This window comes from Ciona intestinalis, chromosome 11, assembly GCF_000224145.3.
Source record: "Ciona intestinalis chromosome 11, KH, whole genome shotgun sequence".
Lineage (NCBI taxonomy): Eukaryota > Metazoa > Chordata > Ascidiacea > Phlebobranchia > Cionidae > Ciona > Ciona intestinalis.
In genome coordinates, this window is record NC_020176.2 from 869,100 (window position 1) to 891,614 (window position 22,515).

Below are 22,515 nucleotides of genomic sequence, written 5' to 3' on the forward strand. Positions count from 1 at the left end.
AACTTGATACAGATCTTCAACATCTTCCCCAACTTGATCAAGATCTTCAACATCTTCCCCAACTTGATCAAGATCTTCAACATCTTCCCCAACTTGATGTTGATCTTCAACATCTTTCCCAACTTGATCCAGATCTTCAACATCTTTCCCAACTTGATCCAGATCTTCAACATCTTCTACAACTTGATGCTCATCATCAACATCTTTCCTAACGTGATCCAGATGTTTAACATTATTTAAATCCACATCAACTTGACCAACCACAACTTGTGAGTTGCGTTCCACACTTGGCAGGAGTGAGCATTCATCCCCACTGTCCACAACATCATTGTTTTCACTATTGCAGTTTATGCTGGGACTAATGATGTCATCACTGTTCCCATGACAACATTCTTCATTGTTTTCTTCTGTTTCCTTAGTGTTTTCAGACTCTCTTTTCCTTGCCTTACCACTCTCTTCATTCTTAGTAATATGGGTTTCTTTTTCTTTAGTATCAACCTGGGTTTCAGCCAAGTACGGATTTGAGTTTCCATCAACATTCTAAACAACAGTGCATCATAAATTTTACAAGAAAATCATAAGAAGAACTATAAATACCTGGGCAACCAAAATGTCTTCCTCTACATCTGTTTCATCTGAGTCGTCATTAACAGACCTTTCAGATTTCTCGTTCATTTTATAAGATGTCTGTGGCGAGTCAACAGTGAGAAGAACTGAATCATCAAGGTCTGTAATAAGATTTCTATGATAAACATTTCAGTTACTTAATTTTGATTATGACATCATACTACCTGATGGAATGTCACAATGGATTGGTGATTGTTTGTTATTGTTGACCTCATATTCAGTAATAGCCTCTTTACACTGATTCTGCTTAATAAGTTGATTAAGCCCAAACTTTTTATACAACTCTACTCTATATTATCTTACCATATTAGGATTCAAATTTTCATTTCGTAATAAATTTTCCTTGCACTCAAAACTCTGTAAAATAAACATATCTTAAGAGTTAAAGTTCACAAGCATCCCAAAGACTGTACATGATAGCTTATGTATGAACTATACCTTAATATTTATGGTAACTGGTGGGGGATAAAATTATCAACAGATGCTGCAATTACTGATTTAAATTATGTCCATTTAAAGCTTTCTGTAAACTTTGATACAACGGGCAGGTAAAACATCCAAGGTAAAGTAATAACAATACACCAGGATATCTTATAACTAACATCTTACCTTGTCCCACAGAAATAACAGAGCTTTCTAGAATTGATTCATTGATTGGTTGGGAATCTGGAACAAACTGTGACAAAACAAACAACATTATGATGTCAGAACCAAATATTTCCACACCGACTTACATCATCATCAACTTGTTGAAGAGGTTTCTTGAAAGATGTTTCCGGTGTATCAGCAGCAAGTAATGTTGTTGTTGATGAAATTGGGGTTGATATTGCTGATTTCATCCAAGTTGACTAAAAGTGAATTATTTCGTTCAAAACACAATTTAATTGTAAGCTATATTTTGTACCAATGTTCTGTCTGCCATACAGAAGTTGATTAGGGTAAAAACAAACATAATGCAGGTCTGCACTCTTAATTTTCTACATTAGAATTAACAAGTACATACCATATTCCCACACAGCAGATAATAAATATGTTACAAACCATTGAACAAACCTTAATATTTGTGCAGGAATCAAATGTGGAATCCAATGCAGCATGAACCTGTTTAATGTTTAATATTACTTACTCAATGCATCCAAATAAGTATTATACATGAAAATACCTGATTATATGTGCATTCTATGTTCGCAAACTTTATTTTATCTCCATGTTTTATTGAATATCGAACTTGTGGCTTCAACTTCATTTTCCCGAGTCTTGTTTTGTTACGACTTCCATAATCGTAGACAAATACCTGGTCGTCAACTACCTGGGTATGAACAATCCTATTAGTTTGGTTTTGATACGTGTATATATAGTAGGTTGGGGTGACAATCGTAAGATGGTCCATGTTTTCATTCTGTTTTATCACCCCATTTGGTAAACACCGATTAATATGGAAATATAAAACCAGGCATAATATAAGTGTAGCAAAATATACAACTCCTTTGGCAATTTAATTTTCAAACCAGCATTTCACCATATTTTGCCTTTATCTAAATCAAATATATTTAGTTAATATATTCCCTTACCTCGATACAAGCATGCTGCTTGCTCAATGCTATCCCATTTTCAATACAAACTCCACAATCCGAATGTCTACCTAGTGAAATATAAATATTTTTGTATGTAACAATCATGCTGCTCTCTCTAATAAAAAAGGTTTTAAACACGACTTGGAAAAATAGCGCTAAATTTAATATACATCAATGATAATTGATACTAATTGAAACAGAAACCTTAGTGCATAGTTGCATACATGGTAGGGTGGGGAAAGATGGGACACCTGTTCATTCCATTTTTTGTCCCATTTAGTAGTAGTAAACCAGAAAAATTCAAAGAACTATAAAACTGTGTGCTAAAGGTGTCCCATCTTCCCCCACCCTATTATATATATTTACAATACATTGGCTTATTGCACCCAAAAAGTCCAAAATATTTGTACTAAGCTTACCAATAATATTCTCTCCTTCTAATATCGGGTATTCTTTCTACTTTTCCCTGGTTGTTAATCTGATAAAGAAAGATAAGTTCTTTAACATTACATGGGCAAATTAAGTAATTTACAGTGAGCATGAGGTGCATAAATAAACTGTGCGTCTGATCCACTTTGCACCCATATTAACTTACAGCTTGACAGGGAGCATAAGACTTACCACAAGTTTCCCAATTTGTTTCCTTTCACCACAATCATCATCATCCTTGGTTTGAAACAAATGTTTCGTCTAAATCCAGCTGTTGTGTGCATGGGAAATCCATAGATATTCTATAACATCATATAAACTATCTGAAAAAAACTGTAAAACCTAACACAGGTCTAAAATTGTAATCATAAGTTAGGAACTCCATTTTTTTGCAAAAGTAAGGAACATGACCTCATTTTCAAGACATTTACTTCAGCAGTACAGCATAAAACATTGATTGCAATAAATAAAGTGATTTTATCACATTTTTTTTGCTTTCGAATTACGTTAAAATAAATTGAATTTATTTATCCGAAACATTAGTTTTAATATGAAACTCTTTTAATATATTTGAATTGATTGAAATTGGTGAATTTGTCATCAGATCTTCACCGCGTGAATTTTTCGGGAAAGCTATCACATCTCGTATTGTTTCTGTCCCGCATAGAATAGACATAATTCTGTCGATACCGAATGCAATTCCTCCATGCGGTGGGGCACCAGAGTTAAGAGCTTCCAATAAATACGAAAGTTCGGTAAAATCGAGGTTGAGAAGTGTGAATATTTGTCGTTGAAGTTTTGAGTCGTGGATGCGAATCGATCCTCCCCCTACTTCATTTCCATTCAGTACAAGATCATAGGCTTGACTTCGTACTTTTAAGGGGTCAACTTCAAGTAAATGTACATCATCTGGATGTGGGGAAGTGAATGGATGATGTACAGTGCATAAGCTTCCAGTGTATGGGTCAGCTTCAAACAAAGGGAAATCAACCACCCATAAAAACTGATCTAAATCAACATTTCGATGTTTCACTGAAATTTCATCAAATATTCTTGAAATAATTCTTCTTAACGCGCCTAATGTTTTTTGTGCCGACCTTTTTTCTCCCCATGAAACAACAACAATGTCACTACCCCCTAATTGCAGATGATCAACCAGTTGTTTTGTGACCATTGAGCCAATATTTGTGTTCTTGTGATAACCACTCCATTGACCATTTACAAGACCAAGCAACGCATATGGAGAAGGGTCATCTATGGCAGATGTCATTCTACTCCCAATATACCTTCGAAACTTTGAAGAGAAATGTTTCTGAGCATTCTCCACAACCACAGCTTGTATATTCACTGGATCGGAGTGATCACCTTGAAATAGTTCAACCAAAGTATCTGGAATAAAAGTAGTGATATCATGAAGCAACATACCAAACCTTGTATCAGGTTTATCACTCCCATACTTTGACATTGCATCATCATATGTTATTAGTTTAAACGATTCATCTGAAAATTTACGCGGCCAACTTGACTTTATCACTTCTTCAGATAACTTGATGACATCATTAACATCGACAAATGACATCTCTATGTCAAGTTGCGTAAACTCCACTTGTCGATCCCTCTTAAAAGGTTCATCTCTGTAACAACGAGCGAACTGGTAATATCTATCCACTCCACCTATCATCAGTAGTTGTTTCAATTGTTGTGGGCTCTGTGGGAGGGAGTAAAACTTTCCTGGGTTCGAAGACGATGGCACTATGAACTCTCTAGCCCCTCCTGGTGTTGGGTGAAAGAGAGTTGGAGTTTCGACTTCAACAAAACAATTTTCCTCCAGACTTTTTCTCATCTTGGAAAGGACTTTTGATCTGAGTCGAAGATTTTGTTGAAGAATGTCGCCTCGAATATCAAGGTATCGATATTTCTGACGTATCCTTTCTCCTTTACCTGCGAACTTTTGAACTCTGAAGGGAAGAAATTTACATTTATTAAGGATTTCTATGTTATCGGGTATTATTTCTATTTCTCCTGTTATCATATTAGGGTTGGCTTGGCCTTCTGGACGAGTTGTAACTTTTCCTGTGACTTTCACCACAGATTCTGGTTTAACATTTTGAAATGTTTGATTTTTATCTTCGTATCCAGTTATTAAAATCTGGACTGAGCCAAAAGAGTCTCTTAACACAAGGAAGTCTTTTCTTTTATATTCCAACCAACCACATAATGAAACTGCTTCTCCAGCATTTTTAATCCTAAGTTCCCCACAAGTGTGGGACCGGTAGGAAAACTTGCTGTTGGGTAACTTTTCATTTTTTATACTTTGTACAACTTGTGGGATGGCTGAATTTGAAGTAAATTGTTTTGTAACAATGCATATTGTTACAGGATTAAATTTGGGTCGGAATTTAAATAATATAGGTCGTACAACCCTAAACAACTTTAACATTTCAGTTTACTATATACAGCCTAATCCTCTAAAAAAACTTATGATGTGTAATAAAGTTACCAAGGTAAAACTTGTTGAAACATAAACTACTATTTTGCATAATACCAACCACTGTTAAATATTCTTTATTTTTATTCCAAAAATAAAGTCATATTATGGCAGTTTTATGTTGAACAAGAAGTGATTGCTTGTGTTTATCGCAAGCCATGAAAATCTGAAGAATCTCCCCCCCCCCAACCTTATTTTCTAACCACTAACACCTAACCCCTAGGTTAGGGTGTTAGGTGTTGATGGTTAAGGGGTTAGTAGTTAGTGATTATATGGGTTAGTAGTTAGTGGTTATAGGGGTTGGTGGTTAGCAAATAAGGTGGGGGGAGATTCTTCACTACCACCGAAAATCTAACTTAATGACAAAGTAACACAACTGCTACAGCTAAAGTAACTGTAATTTAATAAAGCAAACAAAATCACCTGCGCTGAATTCTTATGCGCATCATCGTTTACACAATATCAATCATTCGTAAGGAATCGTAACTGCTGACACCTTACTCAGAAGATTTTCACAACTAAATCTGAAATATCATTTTGAAAACATTTATTGCAAAAAGGGGAATACCCACGATTCGCGCGTTTGCGTTTTTATAGATGTACCATTTTTAGCATAGCTGAATGTAACTTTTTTTATCCCCGCGTGCACGGGAAAACGACAGTCATTCTAACATGGATGTTCTGATTCATACATTCGTGCCAGCTTACGAGCTACCATTTATGTGACTTTGTGGGTGATTGTTTCTTTCTGTATGACTGTAAATTTGGATCAATGATATACCCATTAGGAACCATTGGATTGGCCTTTAGATGTCTGCTGGTCAAAAGACACACATGCTCACAATTCGTTAGTTCAGCTGCAAACACGCTCCTAATGCTAGCAGGATCTAGCACAGATTCCAGTATCGTCAGTTTGGAGAAAACGCTCTAACCGCTATGACGCACGGCACCGGACAAACTAATCGCCCCTCAACGACTATAGGTGGCTGTACACAGTATCCGGAATTCGTCCGTTTTGTATGTTTTGTCCGGATTTCGCTGCCACATGCGGAATTGGACACGGGTTTGCATACGCGAATAAACCAACGTAAGTCAATTAAGCTAACAAATTTACATAAGCACACATAGAGTGCAGTAAATATGCCCTATAAATAGAGTTGCAGAATAGGTATATAGTAGCGCTATACATGTAAAAACTGTGTTCATTAGATATATTGAGAAGCTAGATGTTAACACCACTAAATTTAAAAGCTCATAATCGAAGAACTTTTAAGAAAACGCAAGTCGAAGTTTTGTCACAATTTTATCTGGTCTGATGTATGTTGCTAAAACTGGGGTGCTTGCGGCTAACATTTCAAGGAGTTATCCTATTTGGGTTTAATCGCAGTAGACTACCGTTTGTTTAATAGAATATACACCGACGTGCTGTGTGTAGGTGCAAATGTGACTTTGTACTTTCTTTGTAATTGAAAATCCAATTCAGCAAACTCCGTGCGGCAATATAATTGCCCATCTTCTCGTGATACATAATATAACACAATGTGTCCACAAGCAGAACAAAGCAGTTCGTATGCAACGGTTCAACAAATATTGACCTTATATTAACCAGCAGTTATAGCGCATACTATGAGCGTGCTAGCAGTCACAAACACTTGTTAAATACCAATCCACAGTAAATAATGATGTGGTAGTCGCAGTTGGGGCAATACTCACGTGGTCGTATATATATATATATATATAAAGTTGGCTTATAGCAGGGCGCTGTGTAAAGTCGAGTTGTGTTAAGTATAGTTGCTAAAAAAAGACTCTAGTTAAGGATATAAATGCAACGAAAACTATTTGCTTATTTTTAGAAATAGGGTGTGGTAAGATGGGACACCTTCAGCACTTCATATTCAAATATTCTGATCGTGTTTTAAACAATTAACAGCGGTCAATGGGAGTCGCCAGGATGAGGTTTTATAACTCTGTGAATATTTTTTACTAAACTAAATGGAAGAGGAAGATAGAATAAACAAAGGTGTTCCATCTTTCCCACACCCTACTATATGTTAATGCAACCTTATATATATATATATATATATATATATATATATAATGAACACTTTGTCAGCAATATTTATGTTAGTTCTATCCGCCATTTAGTTATAAACTGCTTGTTAGCATCGCCTTTAGGTTGGGAAACCTATAGAGACAAGATTGAATTCAAACACACCCAAAAACAACAACATGGTACAGAATAATCAGTCAAACGAGATCAAATTAAACGGCGTTTACAAGTCTTTCAGTATAGACGGGCGTTGATAACAGATCACAGTGGCTAAGTGTCAGGCATTGAAATGTTGCATTTTGCGGCGATATTTTCGAGGATAGCATTTGTGTTTATAGGAGATTCAGAAAAATATGAAACCATTCAACGCAGATTTATAGGTAATACTTCAATGTTTTGCTTTTCAGAAATACTACTTTACATCTCTTTAAAGCTATAGGAAGATTTACGTTAATCGAAATATTCCACTGTAATGGCCGTGCCGATGGTTTTGCGGCAGATATGGGCATTTCGGAACACCCTCTATATTATTATACCACCAATATTGTTGTTGCCAATCCCTATCATCATCAACAGCACCGTAAGTGAATGTTTTGCGGCATTAAGCTAATATTGTTTCTCAAACATCAGTTTCCTCTAAAAGTTTAACCGTTAAACTCATTCCCTTGTAAACATATTGCTTTATTAATAGCAGTGTCATTTAATGGTAACGGACTCAAGGTTTAACCTTTAACGTACAGCTTTAAAGCAAGCTTTCATTTTATTTTATATATACCGCATACCGGCACAAGCATACACCACAAACAAAGCTTTACGCTTCCCAAACTTACTCTGCGGTTAACGCACTTACCGCTGCTACCCATCTACAAATATGTAGTTAGACTTGCCTAGATTTTGCCTAGACCCCACAGTTCAATATATAAAAAAAATCTTTGTTTTTTTTATTTTAATTGAGTTGTATGTCACTTTTTATGATCGCGTGATAAATAAGCTACACGACAGTGGTTATAAGTGAAAACATACGAAGTCGCTCTGAAATGGGTGTTCTATTATACACTTTATGTCCGCGTAACCCTGTATAGGTTTTTCGTTTTTGTTTTATTTAAATTACTATTATATAGCTCTACTATAAAGACTTTTGGCCTCTCCCAAAGTAATTCCCATATAGGTTAATCTAACGGGGTTTGCTATAAGTTGAAAACCATTTTTTAGAAATTACCTTTTAGGAAGCGTCATGTGGATATGCAATTCTATTAATGGCAATTTATTGGATCACTGAAGCTATACCGTTGGCTGCGACGGCTTTCTTGCCGTTAATTATTTTCCCATTGAGTGGGGTAATGACAGCATCTGCAGTAAGCGCTGCATATTTCACTGATACAGCTTGGTTGTTCGTGGGTGGGCTTATTATTGCTGTGTCTGTGGAAGTCACTGGCTTGCATAAACGAATTGCTCTCAGGGTTCTGCTGTTTGTGGGAGCAAAACCAAGATGGTAAGATCATGAACAAACTTGAATAAATAAAATTGACGCCTAAAGTTTAACGTTTAACCTTGTTAACTGTTAACATCGATAAAAAATATTGCTTGCTTATTTTTTAAGACACATGTAATCCGCCTGTTGAATTGGCTATGTAGATCTGTGCTGTTATTTTACGTTTCAACTTATAATCATCAGACGAATTAGAGCCTTTTCTGACGACTAAAACACAGCAGTTGTCAACTGAAAACCCTACTTGTGCGTCTTGTACTGTCGTCGTAAAATGTAGTTCAAACATTACAACTCTGAAATTATGGCCAATGGAGCAAATGGCAACGATCGTTTGGTCACTCACGTTTTTTTTTACTTTTGCAGTTTAATGTTCGGGTTTATGATGACGACATACTTCTTGTCGATGTGGATAAGCAACACAGCCACAACAGCTATGATGCTTCCCATTGTTGAAGCTGTGTTCCGTGAACTGAAGGCGGGTGAGGAAAAGAGAGCAAATGAGGTGACATATATTTGGTCTAGTCTGGTGGTTGGGCGTTTGTGGGCCGAGAGCGGGAGGTTTAGGTTCAAAGCTCGGCGGTTGAAGTTGTTAATGATAAAATGCGTTTCAGAACGACATTTTTTTGCTTTTAATTGGTCTTTGAGGTAAAATCTTATAACAAAACATATATGCGATGGAAAAAGTGATGTTATAATAGTTATATAAATCAAACTAAATCCAAACGACATTGTCTTCATTCTTATGTTCGCTTCATAAAATAGATCTTGGATAAGTTGAAAACACAAAGGAGTCACGACACCAACGCTGAGGTTGATAGTGGCAAAGCATCGACGTCATTTTGTAACAGAAGTTTCGAAGACAACGATCAGGTTGGCATATAAACGAATGCAATTTTGAATGATATTAATTTTGTCCGCTGTTCGGTCATAATAGCGAAGAACGGGAAAGTTTACAGGAGCGAAAAGACGGGTATAACGGTAAAACAACAGTTGTTAAAACACGCTTGTGGATAAAACAGAAAGAAAAGAAATGTATGTAGTATTCGAATACGCTTAGTATCGATCACAGCCGATGAATACAAATTCAAATGATTTATTATGAACTAACACACTTATTCGGTTACCGTATTTTTAGAATCATAATCTATTGTCATAATTTCAAACACGAGGCAATCAGTGTTGCACACAACAATTTACAATCACTTGATGGCGTTAGCATTAAACCAAAACACTACAATGTAGCCTATATATTATACACTATAGTCTATATACGTCGCCTGTTGATCTGTATACCTTTTTTGGCTTGTCTTACATTTTACGATACTAATGTTTCGATGTACCTGATATTGCAGAATGAGAATAAAAATGAAAAAGAAAGTCAAATCGCCGACTTTAATGACGTAATATTTATACCGGTAAGTCGTGTATGCCTGCTTTGTTAACATAAAGGCGCATTAACATGTACATTTTTGGTGCTTTCACATTAATATGAACTTTGCTATACGTGTTGGAATATATAAAAATGCAATGTTAACGCCTAGTAGTGTGAAAGAGACATTCTGGCTTTTTTTAATAAGACAAATGGAAAATTGCTAGAAGATGTCTTCCTGAGTTATACCTGTCAAAACATAAATACTAATGTTTAGTGTTCGTGTGTATTTGACCTCCAGGATGATATTGAGACGGAAGAACAAAGAAACAAACGAATGGACAATCTTATAAAGGGGATCACACTTTGCGTGCCATATGCTGCTAGCATTGGTGGAACAGCTACTGTAACAGGGACAGGCCCAAACCTTGTATTGTCCGGACAGTTTGCCACGTAAGTTAACGAAATTTACTGTTAACGTGATGAAGAATACATCCTCTGCCGATAAGCTTTTTAAATATTGTTTTACGTGTAATCTTCAAAACATTTGTTCCAACTACAACCGTTTAAGTTCTACAGACAAAATGATTGAACGAACACACAAACTATACTGGGGTGGGGTAGGATGGGACATCTTTTCATTCTTTTTTCTTGTTAAGAACACGATCAAAGTATTTGGGAATTATGTGCTAGAGGTGTTCCATCTTACCCCATAGTGCAACATGAAAAAAAACAAACATTTTTTTACACAAAACTATCCTACACAATTTTTATGCGACCTAATTTTCCTACGCTTCCAACACGTACATGCGTTGAAAGCACTTAAATACAAAAATACAAAGTAAGTTGTTTCAGGTTGTTTCCTGACGCAACGATGAAGTTGTCGTTTGGAAGTTGGATCGCATACGCACTGCCAGGCTCTGTATGTATGTTGATACTTGCGTACATTTGGCTCAGTCTGTATTTTCTCGGATTCAAGTAAGTAATCATATAGTAGGGTAGGGGAAGATGGGACACCTTTTCGCTTAATTTCTTCGTCCCATTTAGCACTAATTGAAGATCATTCAAAGAATTATTAAACCATATCCTCACGACTCCTATAAACCGTTGTTAATTGCTTAAACACACAATCAAACGCTTTAAAATAAAAAACGTAAAATAAATACATTTTCAGCCTTCGCGAAATTGTCGGTTGTTTTCGAGGTTCTGACGTCACAGAGGGCGAACGAAACGCAAGAAACGTGATTGTTACGGAATACAAGAAACTTGGAGATATAACGTAAGTACGATTATCCAGCAGTAATGTTTTATGCGCAGTTAATTGATAATAAAACCGGTTCTTTTGTATATATGCACGTAAAAACGACATCCCCTTTATTGGCCATTCACACACACAGACTATATCCACACAATTTCTATTCATTGGCTGCCTTTGGCTTTTAAGACGCCGGTTATTACACCTCTACGCATGTTTATTATGGTGAAAAAAATAAATCACGAAATGAATGGATGATTTTTATTTATCCTCGCTTGGCCGGGTGACTTGGTCGTTATATAACACAGATTCCTCAAACACTTCGCGCCCGCTAATGAGTTACCAAATATGTTACTTTGTGAGTAATTAGTGCGATTTCTTGTGAATGTTTATTTATTAGTGGATATAACTGAAAATTTATACAACCTATATAAGCGACCAACTAATTGCACTAAATCAGGTGGAAAGAAGTGACTGTATTATCTCTCTTCACCACTACCGCCCTCTTATGGTTCTTCCGTGATCCTGGTTTCATGCCAGGTTGGTCAATTCTGTTTGAGGAGGATTATGTTGATGACGGCACTGTTGCCATGACGATGGCCTTTCTTTTGTTTGTTCTTCCCTCCGAGAGACCTTCGTTTTTACGTAAATCGAGCGGTTTAGACGAAGACGACAAGTCAGAGGGTAAGACGGTGGAAGACATAGGTAACGTTAAGTTTAATTAGGTTTGGTATAGGACTATAGGTGTACCAGCTACGCTTCTATCTTTAAACTAAATGTAAATTTGTTTTCATGTTAAGCGTGTTTTAACGATTGTCGCTTTCTCGCAACATCCATTCTTTTCGTTTTAAAAGTGATTTAATCTCTGGCACTAATTCGTTCACTAACAGCAAGCAATCAGGCTACAAACACAGGAGAAGTGTGCATAGAAGTAAAAATCAATGTAAAAATGATTTCGGTTAAAACTTCATTTGGAAAAATTGGAATTACTAGTTTAAATCCGTATAAACACTACATGCCAATATAAAATTATGTCCATGTTATAATAATGGCCAGGTTTTACATTTTTATTTATGTAAGCTTTATGTACCCCTATATATGCTTTCTTCTCTTTAACCTATATAAACCTTTGTAGACTCAGTATCCACGATGGAATCAGACGAACTCCTTCGACCAGTTGCCCCAATACTGGATTGGAAGACAGTTCACCACAAGTTTCCATGGGCAGTAATGCTTCTTATAACTGGAGGCTTTGCTATGGCGAAAGGGGCAACGGTGATAACATGATTACTTAACTTATATTGACGTTTAAAGTAAACTGTATAGTTTTAAACTTAAGTGCGTGGCATTGAAGATTAAATGACAGGCGATGACCAAATATTGTCTCTTGAACGCAAATATTGAAAGCAACTATATGTGGCATAATGTTTGTTCGACAAGTATTGTTCAGAATATGTCTATGGCATCCACGCCCAATATACACACGCACACATCGTAACGTCTTTTTGCAAATGCGGTGTCAAATAAGTCGTGTAGAAATCAATGAAGAGGAGAGACAAATATTTATTCTGTTTTTTTTAGAAGAAATGCTTAAAATGCACAGGGTATAAATCTGTAACCTAAGTTGTCCCGCCACGCGCGAATATATAAGAAATTATAACGGGTCGGGGTAAGATGGTACATAGCTTTATTCTCTTTTACTATTTCGTTTGGTAGTAAACAAAATATTTACCTAATTATAGCCTATACCCAAATTCTTCTAAAACCCTCTAAAGATGCATTGTTAAGGAATAAAGGATATTATGTCCTAACGGTATCCGTCTTACCTCACAGTACTATATAAAGATACAACCATTAAATATTTACAGTAATTTATTAAATACAGGAATCTGGTTTCTCCGAATGGCTGGGAGATCAACTGATATTTCTTGGTGGAATCGAAACTTGGGCGATCTGTCTCATTGTTACAATTGTCGTATGCTTGTTCACCGAATGCTCAAGCAATGTGGCGACCGCTTCAATATTCGTACCAATACTGGCACAATTGGCAAGTTCATATACCCACTAAGTGTCAGAACTTATACTGTTATAAGATTACCCGCCACTCGAAAAAATATTCGGCAGTTATTCAATTGTGGTTTGATCTCACTTTCAGAATATTCGCCCCATGTTTGTATCTAATCTGCCTTATAGGATATTTTGCAACGTTGCGGTTACAGCGTAAACAGGAAATATAGGATCCAGGTGATAAAGGTATCCCATCTTACCCCACAGTACTATATACATTGCAGACGTTATAGCCTATAGATAGCCCTATACTATTCTCATATGCTAACTATACCATGCTCATACTCCGCAATTTATCCTTCAGGCTCAATCACTTGAAGTTCATCCCTTGTATCTCATGTTGCCTCCAGTATTGGCCGCCTCCCTAGCTTTCATGCTACCAGTTGCAACTCCACCAAACGCACTGGCGTTTTCATATGGTCACCTTAAAGTCATGGACTTGGTAAAACAATAAACTTACATAGATAGCTGACTAAGCTTAATACATGTTGCTGCCAGGCACATTGTAAGTTCTAAAAGGATATTTTGGCAAATTAATTTAGGGCCTACCTACATTATAAATTTAAAAGAGCTTTCCTGGAAAAGTCTTTTGTAATCTCACAGAAGCCATTAAAGCGTTATTAAAGCGTATCTTCGATATAAAACCTGTCTATATACGATTTTAGGAATATCTTACCAACTAATGTCCTTGCTATTATTAAATAACTTATTTTAAAGCCAAACTGTTATTTATAAATCTACCCACAGCAAACCCACAAGTAGTTATAGTAGGGTGGGGAAGATGAGACACCTTATCTTCACAACTCCCAAAGACCGTTGTTTATTGTTTAAATTATGATATTTAGATATTATGTACTAAAGGTTTCCCATCTTACCCCACAGTACTAAATACTCCAGTAACGACAATGCTTATAGGACAACCCAATGTAGGTCAACCACACTCGATAGATAATTTAAGTTAATTATTTCAGATTAAAGCTGGTTGGATGCTGAACGTTCTTGGAGTTTTAGTGATCTCAGTGTTTATCAACACATACGGTGTCTCATACTTCGGATTAAATGAGTTCCCAGCATGGGCAGCACTGCCTAAAACATCAGGAACAACTGCAGCTCCAACTTTCAATATGACAAGCACCGTCTAACACTGTTAAACTTTAACGTAATTACTTTGCATTTCATATCTTCTCCTGTTTAGCTGTTTTAGAAGGATGGAACATCTTTAGCACATAATGTCCAAATATCCTGATTATGTTTTAAACAATTAACAACCGTCTATGGGGGTCGTAATGATGTGGTTTTATAGTTTTTTCAATGTTCTTTGTTTACTACCAAATGGAACGAGAAAATAGAAAGATGTCTAATCTTCCGCTACCCTACAATATATTCTCTTCAACCAAATATGCCTACATTCTATTAAATATAGGTCATTCGTAAGGACTGCTGCGGGAACTAACAAATATCAAAGACTACACGCGTTTCCGTCTATATTTATAACGTTAGCGTCATGGGCTGATAAATTATGGTCCGCGAAGCCTATTTATATAAATCGATAATTCATTATGGACAAACTGGTGTATTGAGCGGATTCATTTTCTGCCTGTTTATTAAGGACAGGTAAGCCGAACAAAATATTCATGAAAAATTATGTAGTGAATTATTTTTCTGTATAAAAGCAAAATTATACACAATAAATGGTAGAAATAATGACACAAAATAAAAAGTAAACCAGGATATCCTGATGCATGATGCTTTTGAAATTATGATTGAATCAACTACAGAATCTAACGGCATATTGGAAGCACAGATGCAATGTAAGACAATAGATTCTTATGTCAAGTTCACATAATTTTGCTTTATAATTTGCAGTGTTTCACTCTTGTTTTGCAAAACTGCCAGCTCTTACTATTAGGAGACATAGTCTACCTGACCTATGTTAAAGTGCATAGCTGTCTAACTTTACAAACTAGACTGGAATCTGCGCAACACTTAAGCCTCACGATGTGAGAACCTAAGATTCCGAACATCAAAAAGTAACATAGATATTTAGAAGCGCTTTCTAAAAGGTTAAACCATTTGCCGATGTAGAGCACAGAATAGTTCATCCATTTGCTTATTCCAGTCAACTAGGTTAGAAACTCTTGGCAGTTCCCATTGCAAACAAGTATGTAGAGCAATACAATCCATACATCATGGGCTTTCTTTCATGATTCGAATTGTGTCTTTTTGTAAGATATAACTGACACCAGAAGCTACTGTAGTAAAAGCAGTGAACGCCCACAAACAACGAAGTGCAGCATGGTCTACAAACCCAAACACAGGAGCAGCCACAGAGCACCATAACAGAATCAACTGTGCCGCAGTGTTTGCCTGTTTGTTATAAATATTGGGTTTTAAAATCATCTATTTCGGTTACACCGCAAAATATTTTTAACTCATTAAACTCCACGAAATGTGTATATACTTTGGGGCAATATTTTTTACATAAGTATTCAAACATAAAGAGAGGGAGGTTATTAAAACTGTTCCCAACTACCTATACCCTACTAATCTACTATAACTAAAAAAAATCAAATTTGCTTGAACTTACGTAACATAAGTCATAAAAAAAAGATAAAAGTTACAATAATACCTCTATTTTAAACTAAAAACATATATAAATATATATATATAATATATATATATATCTTTTTTCGTTAATTAGCAAAAAAATTACTTAAATTGACAATTTTTAATTTCACTTTGCTTTCCAACAAACAAACAAACTTCACTTTACCTTGCTAAGGTTGGTTGGGGAGAGTTTAACATTAACTAAACTTGGATCAAAATATCTTTCCCAAGTTACAGGGGGTGGGCATGTCTTGTAACGTAGATAAAACACAGCGAGAATAAGGATGACGTCACGACCAATGAACAAACCAGTAAGTGCCCCTGGTGGTGGGGAAAAAATATGGGTTAGATTCGTTAGAGAGCATACTTGGCAGAGTTGAAAGACATTGGTTTACTTGGATACCCCATTAAGGTAAAACAATTTTACACCAAATAACCTTTTAGCAGCTTATCTGGTATAAATAGGCTAAAAACTATGTTTTGATACCAAAAAAGGTTATTTACCAGATGCCTGGTAGCAGAAGCTGTTTAGGTTTAAAATTAGTCAACTTTTAGAAACTAACTGGTAACATAGTTAATGTATTAAAATATTACTTCTTACACAAAGATACACAAAGTCTAATATAAACAAGCATACATACATGGTATAATGTTGACATATGTGAGAGAAAGGGAAAGAAAAGCAACCAGAACTTTATCAGCAAGTGGATCAAGTGCCGAACCCAATGCTGTTTGTTGTGACGGCCAAGTACGAGCTATTTGTCCATCAATCTGTAAGAAACAAATATTTAAAAAGAGTTGTTGTGTTTATAGAGCATATATAAGTATTCAATTCAAAGTATTTTATATTAACAGTTTTATTTTTTATGGTAAAGTCATAGAGCAAAGCGTGCCGAAGAATCGCCCATTCCTTTTAACAGAATAAGATGGCCTTTTCCCTTTATCAAATTACTGTACATCAACTTAGGTGCATGAGAGTGGGAGTGGCATTTATATAGAAATGCTTTTTTTATTATTAAAAAAAATGCTTAAACCTCTTAACTTTTTTTTTATTTTTCCGGCTGTGACCATTTTTCAATATTAGAAAAAAATCAAAGATTTTCAATTTAATAGGTGTGCACATACCATGTCAGTTACGGCAGCAATCACACACAACACTAAAGCTGTTTGGGATTGACCAGTAAGCACAAGGTAACTGAGATAAGGGGAAACCACGATTCTACAAAATGAAAGTAGGTTTGGGACAGTGTAGATGTTTTCTTTCTGCACGAAAAGATATATTTTATTATTTTTAAATCAAGCCCAGGTCGAAGTATTTATTGCAAGCGTATCAATCCTTTTCTTGATCGCATACGTAAAAAGCTGGCTAAATAATCAAGGAGACAATCGTTATTATGACGCAAATAATCAGCGTGTGAATTGCTATTATGTCGTAATCAATTGCCAGGTCAAACAATCGCTATTATGATGCAATGAATCCACATGTAAATCCTTACTATTTCGTAATAAACATGCCGCTTGGCAGAGGAAAACATCCTAAATATACAGCAGTGCTACTTCTGGAACATATAAGGCTATTTATTACCGCAAATTACATTTATCTTACATACAGCTGTGAGAAAGGTCGTGTTACCAATTCCCGCGGAAAAAACGTATGCGCCGCACCTATACAAGGACGTTAATGACGTCATAGTCAACGCGCAGGTGCGTTAGCAAATCGGTGCGCCTGACTTCATTTGCTATATACGACTACTTTATGTATTATATTACCTCACTTTTAGCTTTAAACGCCGGTAATTTTTGCAATTGCGCGTCTGCAATATGAAAATAATTTGTTTAAAACAATTTTTTTTTGCGTTTTTTTTCTACATCGTCGGCAATATACTGCCAACGATTTGTCCAAATGCGTCGGCAATTGCCCACGTGAGCCTCCAGGGCTGTTTATGTTTTTTATAAAAATTGTTTTGGCATGGGTAAACATGGAAACAAATTAAAACAAATAATATTTTATTTATGAAACACAGCTTACCTTCACTGGAATACTTTCAATTTTTTCCTTTTTGCTTTTATTTTCCAACAGGTTTTCCCATTCTTCATTTGAAGATAGAAGCTTACAACTAAGTGAGAATGATCTGCATTGCTGAGATGATATACAACTTAAATGGCAACGATGAAACTTGTTTAGAGTAGGATGACCAAGTCCCAGTGTGTTGTAGGTTTTTATGTTAATATGTCCATTGTTGCACCATCCAACACTGTGTTTCACCCAATTACTTTTTACATGTTGGCATCGTTCCAATGTCTTGATTGAGTTCAAAGTTTTAGATTGCAGGAATCTTGGAATGGACAAACTGCATTTGATCATAACATTGGAAATTAATGATTTCAGAATTCACATCTAAAATTTTCTAGCTTTTTTTGAGAGTCTGCATATGATAAGCGAAAACTGCATTTATTGAACACGCTGTGAATAAATAAATTACATGCAACGTTTGAAGCTGTTAATTAATATTATTTTAAACTTAAAAAACAAAAATTGCACCTTTAAGAGTTAAACTTTTAGGCAATAATTGTTTAAATGGCATTGTTTACTTTTGTTAATAATTTTGTACAACAAACAGCCAAGAAACACAGACCACAAACGGTATATAAATTAAATTAAGTATAAAGTTCATTTTGCGACATTAAAATATAATAAAAATCTTAATTCTAAACTAATAACAAACATGGCATTTCAAACTTTACACAAACTCACTAAGTAGATGTAGTGAAATGGTTTTATGGCCAAAACAATAAGGGTTACTCATATATAGTCCTTTAACTATATTTTTGCACCTTGTAATTTTCCTAGTTTTGTAACACCCTAATATAGGCTACCGAAGTATTTGGCAAGCCATGTACAGCGCAATATGTTTGCTGCTACGACTCTATATAATATATAAACTGACATGCAACATTATAGCAATGAAATGTTGACAATGAAACTAAATTTTATAGTTCAAATTAGGCAATACCATCCACTTTAAACTAAACAAATATTCTTTTAGAGCATAATGCTATAAATACAGTACGGTATTTTTCCATAAACATAGATATATAGTATATACATTAAACAGAAATGATGTTTTATAAACTCTTTAGCATGAATGATGAAAATGAACTCTTAAGTCTTTGGTTATGATTAAGGAAACCAACACTGACAAAATGTAAATGTACCACAAAACAACAGTAGTAAAAAGTACTAACAGTTAATCGAAATTTAACTAATAAGCACATGTGTGAGTTGCAGAGTGCTTAGTCAGTGTCATCCTTTGCCATTATCATAGCAGATCTACAAGGCAGATATACGAGCATAGAATGCTCTCTACCATCAAAAGCCATCTCTTCCGTGAAGAACCTCACAGACTTATCATTTCTATTGTGTCCCCCATACTCTGAGTCATCAGAATCTAAAACAATCTTGTATTTTCCTGGGTTTTGGACTCCAACCCTATAACCAGTGAAACTTTGTGAATGATGGAAGTTGAATAGAAACAAGACCCCGGCTCGCTCGAATACGAAAACCTTGTCACCGTTGTGCTTTCTACTAACATAGGCTTGTTTTGCTGCTAACCAACCATATGTTTCCTCTGTATTCTGCATGGCAGAGTCAAACTTGTAAAGGAACTTATACCTCAACAGGTTATCATCCACAAGGTGAAACTGACGGCGAGCATAATGGTAACTTGAACTGTTTCCGGCTCTTGGGAAGTCCAGCCACTCTGGATGACCAAACTCATTCCCGATGAAATTGAGATATCCCTCTCCTCCAAGACCATGTGTAATGAGACGGATCATCTTATGAAGTGAGATGCCACGATCAATGATAGGAGTAAGGTGGGTGCACTCTGACATGTGCGTGTACATCTCTTTATCCATCAACCAGAAAGCAAGGCTTTTATCTCCAACAAGCGCTTGGTCATGACTCTCAGCGTATGCAATGCAAAGTTCCCCATGCCTTCGGTTAGTGAGTGTATGGAAGATATGATCCATGTCCCAATCCTCATCCCGCGCCTCTTTAAGGATCTTAATCCACTGGTCTGGGATTGCCATCGCAAGTCGGTAATCGAACCCAATCCCTCCTTCACTGACAGGCCTACACATTCCTGGCATCCCAGAAACATCTTCTGCAATTGTGATTGCATCGGGAAGGAAGGTCTTTATCATATCATTGGCAAGAATCAGGTACACCAATGACTCCATGTCCATCTGAAGGCCAAAATACTCATGGTAATCTCCTGAAAACCCCCTTGAGATTGCATGGTCATGGTAGATCATAGAAGTAACTCCGTCAAACCGGAAACCATCAAACTTATATTCCTCCATATACCACCGAAGGTTGGAAATGAGAAACCTCAGCACTTCCCACTCTGAGTAGTTGAAGAGCCGGCTGTCCCACTGACTGTGGACTCCCCTGGAACCAGAATGGAAAAAACACGAGTCCGTTCCATTAAACATATTCAGTCCATCCAGAACATTCTTGCAGGCATGGCTATGTACAACATCCAACAATACATAGAGGCCCATGCCATGAGCTGTATCGATCAGCTCTTGCAGTTCTGTAGGTGTACCATAGCGACTTGATGCAGCGAAGAAATTGGTAACCTGGTACCCAAAGCTCGCATAATAAGCGTGCTCCATTATAGCCATTAGTTGGACACAGTTATAGCCAAGTTTTTTGATTCTTGGTAAAACTGTATCTGTAAAGTTTTTGTAGGAAGCAACTTTGGGTTCACTGGAAGCAATTCCAACATGAGCTTCATAAATTCTTAAACTCTTTGGTTTTTTGGGGCGTTGGTTTTTAAAGTGATACAATTCGCTTTGAGGGGGATTCCAAAATATCCACTTATATGTCCCATGGTTGTCAAACTGCTTGACATAAGTAGCCCAAGGGGAAATTCTTTCAAGATATTGATCATCATGCGTTTGTATAATAAGCATGAGTTCACTAAGATGTTCAATCATAGAACTCCCATCATCTTTTGGTGGTAACACTAATTCCCATTTACCAAACTCTTTTTTCTCGTAACTGTACCCCCATCGCTCCCAATTATTAAAAGCTCCACGCAGATAAACTGCCTTTGCCCCAGGTACCCATTCCTTACAATGCACTGACCCATCAGGTTTTCCTTTCACACCAAAATTTTTATAAGATTGTGAAAATTTTTCCATTGTTTCTGCAGCTTCAATCCTGGCCTTGGTCTTCGAAAACATCTCATACCTCCGTTTAATGTCTCCAGTGAAGTTTTCAATATAGGGATCAATCTCCAAGAAAGTTTGAAGATCAGGGACCACCATATTCGAACTTGATTTTAAACCATCTCCAGAATCCATTGCTTAAATTACAAAACCCAGGTATTTTAAACAAAAAGATGTTCTGAATTCTATCTGAACAGGTAAGAAAAATAGAAAGAATAAAAGGTATATTTATTTACCAACAATAGACTGTTGTAACTTTATTATTGATAAAAAACGTTGCATTAAATGTACAAAGATCATACAAGCAATATTCACGAATCATTAGAATTATTGAAACACTTACATTACAAATCCCGCGAATGTTTCAATTTTTGATACGCGATTACAAATAAACTGTCTGCCTAAACTACCGTCCATCACCGTCCACGCTTTAACGAACGTGAAATACCTCTATATACGCGCTTAAACCATTTTCCCTTGTTATCATTTTGCGCTTCTTCGTTGATTCTAAAAATGACATAACGACATAAATTGAATAAAGTTCTTGCTATTCTGTGAAAACACTTTATTTTTTTGCAGCGACCTCGACCAAGGAGCCTCCGTATTCACCTTCAAACTTATGTAATACAAATATTAAAAGTTCATTTCAATCATCGCCGGCAGACATGCGCGCAGTGCTGCCGTGAGATCGAAGCTTATTCGGGCTTCGGTAAACCACGAATATACCACTCAATTGTGTATTACCACATTTTAACCTTATAAGTAACACTGGGCATATTCAACGTGGGTATATTATGCTGTGTCTCTATAACCACAAGTAACCGTGAAACCGAACGTAGATCTTTTTGTCATCTTCCTAAGAGCTATGCTAAACTTTAAATGAAATGAGTTAATCAACTGTCTTATTTATAAGCTTGTTGACAACAGAACTTTTGGAATCCCGTTTTATCCTTCCGGCTGCAAAGTTATTGCTGACTGACCGGGTGAACAACTAGACCGGGAAAAATAATCTTCGAGGTTAATCCAGCTGTGAATTGTAGGATTTACTACTGCGTCTCTGAGCAAGTTGTAATTTGAGCTAGGACTATTAACTCTATCTAACAGATCTATCATCTATATCAATTTATGGACTGCGCTTCTGCGGTTAAATATACAATAAACCATTTCTAAAGTTTGCAAGAACGAAGGGCGAATTTTGGAGGGTTTACCCCTTCCGTCGTCTGATTTTCGGTGCTGTTATAGCACAGAATTTTTTCTAATATACAAGCAAAACTATATGCTCTTATATTTTTTTCCAAACCAATGGTATAGTTTACGCTTTT

General features: G+C 36.1%; 5 protein-coding genes across 11 annotated transcripts in view; 1 reads left to right on the forward strand and 4 right to left on the reverse strand.

The window, feature by feature from the left end:
* The window catches only part of LOC101243469 (uncharacterized protein DDB_G0290685-like), a 5,032-nt gene extending 2,047 nt beyond the window's left edge, over positions 1–2,985 (reverse strand). Inside the window, exons 1-11 of one of the 6 annotated variants that reach the window (XM_026836618.1) lie at positions 2,823–2,985; positions 2,621–2,679; positions 2,199–2,269; positions 1,790–1,936; positions 1,681–1,728; positions 1,362–1,475; positions 1,237–1,303; positions 931–984; positions 792–870; positions 598–728; positions 14–540 (exon numbers count right to left, since the gene is read on the reverse strand). In XM_026836618.1, coding sequence (XP_026692419.1) covers positions 14–540; positions 598–728; positions 792–870; positions 931–933 — 740 coding nt within the window. In that variant the 5' untranslated portion in view covers positions 934–984; positions 1,237–1,303; positions 1,362–1,475; ... (3 more) ...; positions 2,621–2,679; positions 2,823–2,985. Of the gene's footprint in view, positions 1–2; positions 541–597; positions 729–791; positions 874–930; positions 985–1,236; positions 1,304–1,361; positions 1,476–1,680; positions 1,729–1,789; positions 1,937–2,198; positions 2,270–2,620; positions 2,680–2,822 lie in introns of all 6 variants that reach the window. The other 5 variants (XM_026836620.1, XM_026836619.1, XM_004226584.4 and 2 more) reach the window with 5 other exon arrangements.
* On the reverse strand, positions 2,983–5,102 carry LOC100187179 (aspartate--tRNA ligase, mitochondrial). The gene has a single exon (XM_026836622.1). It carries the CDS (start codon positions 5,068–5,070, stop codon positions 3,154–3,156), a length of 1,917 nt encoding a protein of 638 aa, XP_026692423.1. The 5' UTR covers positions 5,071–5,102; the 3' UTR covers positions 2,983–3,153.
* A 2,479-nt stretch (positions 5,103–7,581) lies between these two features.
* On the forward strand, positions 7,582–14,778 carry LOC104266184 (solute carrier family 13 member 5-like). Of its 2 annotated transcripts, none has more exons than XM_018814088.2 (13): positions 7,582–7,748; positions 8,395–8,660; positions 9,021–9,159; positions 9,420–9,527; positions 10,010–10,072; positions 10,328–10,479; positions 10,882–11,004; positions 11,201–11,305; positions 11,742–11,986; positions 12,417–12,556; positions 13,167–13,328; positions 13,653–13,790; positions 14,320–14,778. In XM_018814088.2, the coding sequence occupies exons 1-13, from the start codon at positions 7,641–7,643 to the stop codon at positions 14,488–14,490; spliced, it is 1,920 nt and encodes a 639-aa protein (XP_018669633.1). In that variant the 5' UTR covers positions 7,582–7,640; the 3' UTR covers positions 14,491–14,778. The 2 variants fall into 2 exon arrangements, with proteins under 2 accessions (XP_018669633.1, XP_009860115.1); XM_009861813.3 differs by having other exon boundaries at positions 11,742–11,965.
* Positions 14,779–14,901: 123 nt separating this feature from the next.
* On the reverse strand, positions 14,902–19,150 carry LOC100182415 (cardiolipin synthase (CMP-forming)). The gene is made up of 5 exons (XM_002131516.5): positions 17,985–19,150; positions 17,081–17,218; positions 16,597–16,726; positions 16,122–16,276; positions 14,902–15,715 (listed from the first exon to the last, which is right to left on the reverse strand). Exons 1-5 carry the CDS (start codon positions 18,318–18,320, stop codon positions 15,536–15,538), a joined length of 939 nt encoding a protein of 312 aa, XP_002131552.1. The 5' UTR covers positions 18,321–19,150; the 3' UTR covers positions 14,902–15,535.
* On the reverse strand, positions 18,383–21,406 carry LOC100184786 (1,4-alpha-glucan-branching enzyme). The gene has a single exon (XM_002131523.4). It carries the CDS (start codon positions 21,326–21,328, stop codon positions 19,250–19,252), a length of 2,079 nt encoding a protein of 692 aa, XP_002131559.1. The 5' UTR covers positions 21,329–21,406; the 3' UTR covers positions 18,383–19,249.
* Positions 21,407–22,515: the final 1,109 nt, after the last annotated feature.

Coding starts and splice junctions, on each gene's coding strand:
- LOC100187179 (XM_026836622.1), bottom strand. CDS start 5,070: ATGTTAAAGTTGTTTAGGGTTGTACGACCTATATTATTTAAATTCCGA.
- LOC104266184 (XM_018814088.2), top strand. CDS start 7,641: ATGGCCGTGCCGATGGTTTTGCGGCAGATATGGGCATTTCGGAACACC. Junction 7,749..8,394: donor CTATCATCATCAACAGCACC/GTAAGTGAATGT, acceptor ATTACCTTTTAG/GAAGCGTCATGTGGATATGC. Junction 10,480..10,881: donor TTGTCCGGACAGTTTGCCAC/GTAAGTTAACGA, acceptor AAGTTGTTTCAG/GTTGTTTCCTGACGCAACGA.
- LOC100182415 (XM_002131516.5), bottom strand. CDS start 18,320: ATGATCAAATGCAGTTTGTCCATTCCAAGATTCCTGCAATCTAAAACT. Junction 16,727..17,080: donor TTGCTGCCGTAACTGACATG/GTATGTGCACAC, acceptor TGTTTCTTACAG/ATTGATGGACAAATAGCTCG. Junction 15,716..16,121: donor CCCCAACCAACCTTAGCAAG/GTAAAGTGAAGT, acceptor TATAACAAACAG/GCAAACACTGCGGCACAGTT.
- LOC100184786 (XM_002131523.4), bottom strand. CDS start 21,328: ATGGATTCTGGAGATGGTTTAAAATCAAGTTCGAATATGGTGGTCCCT.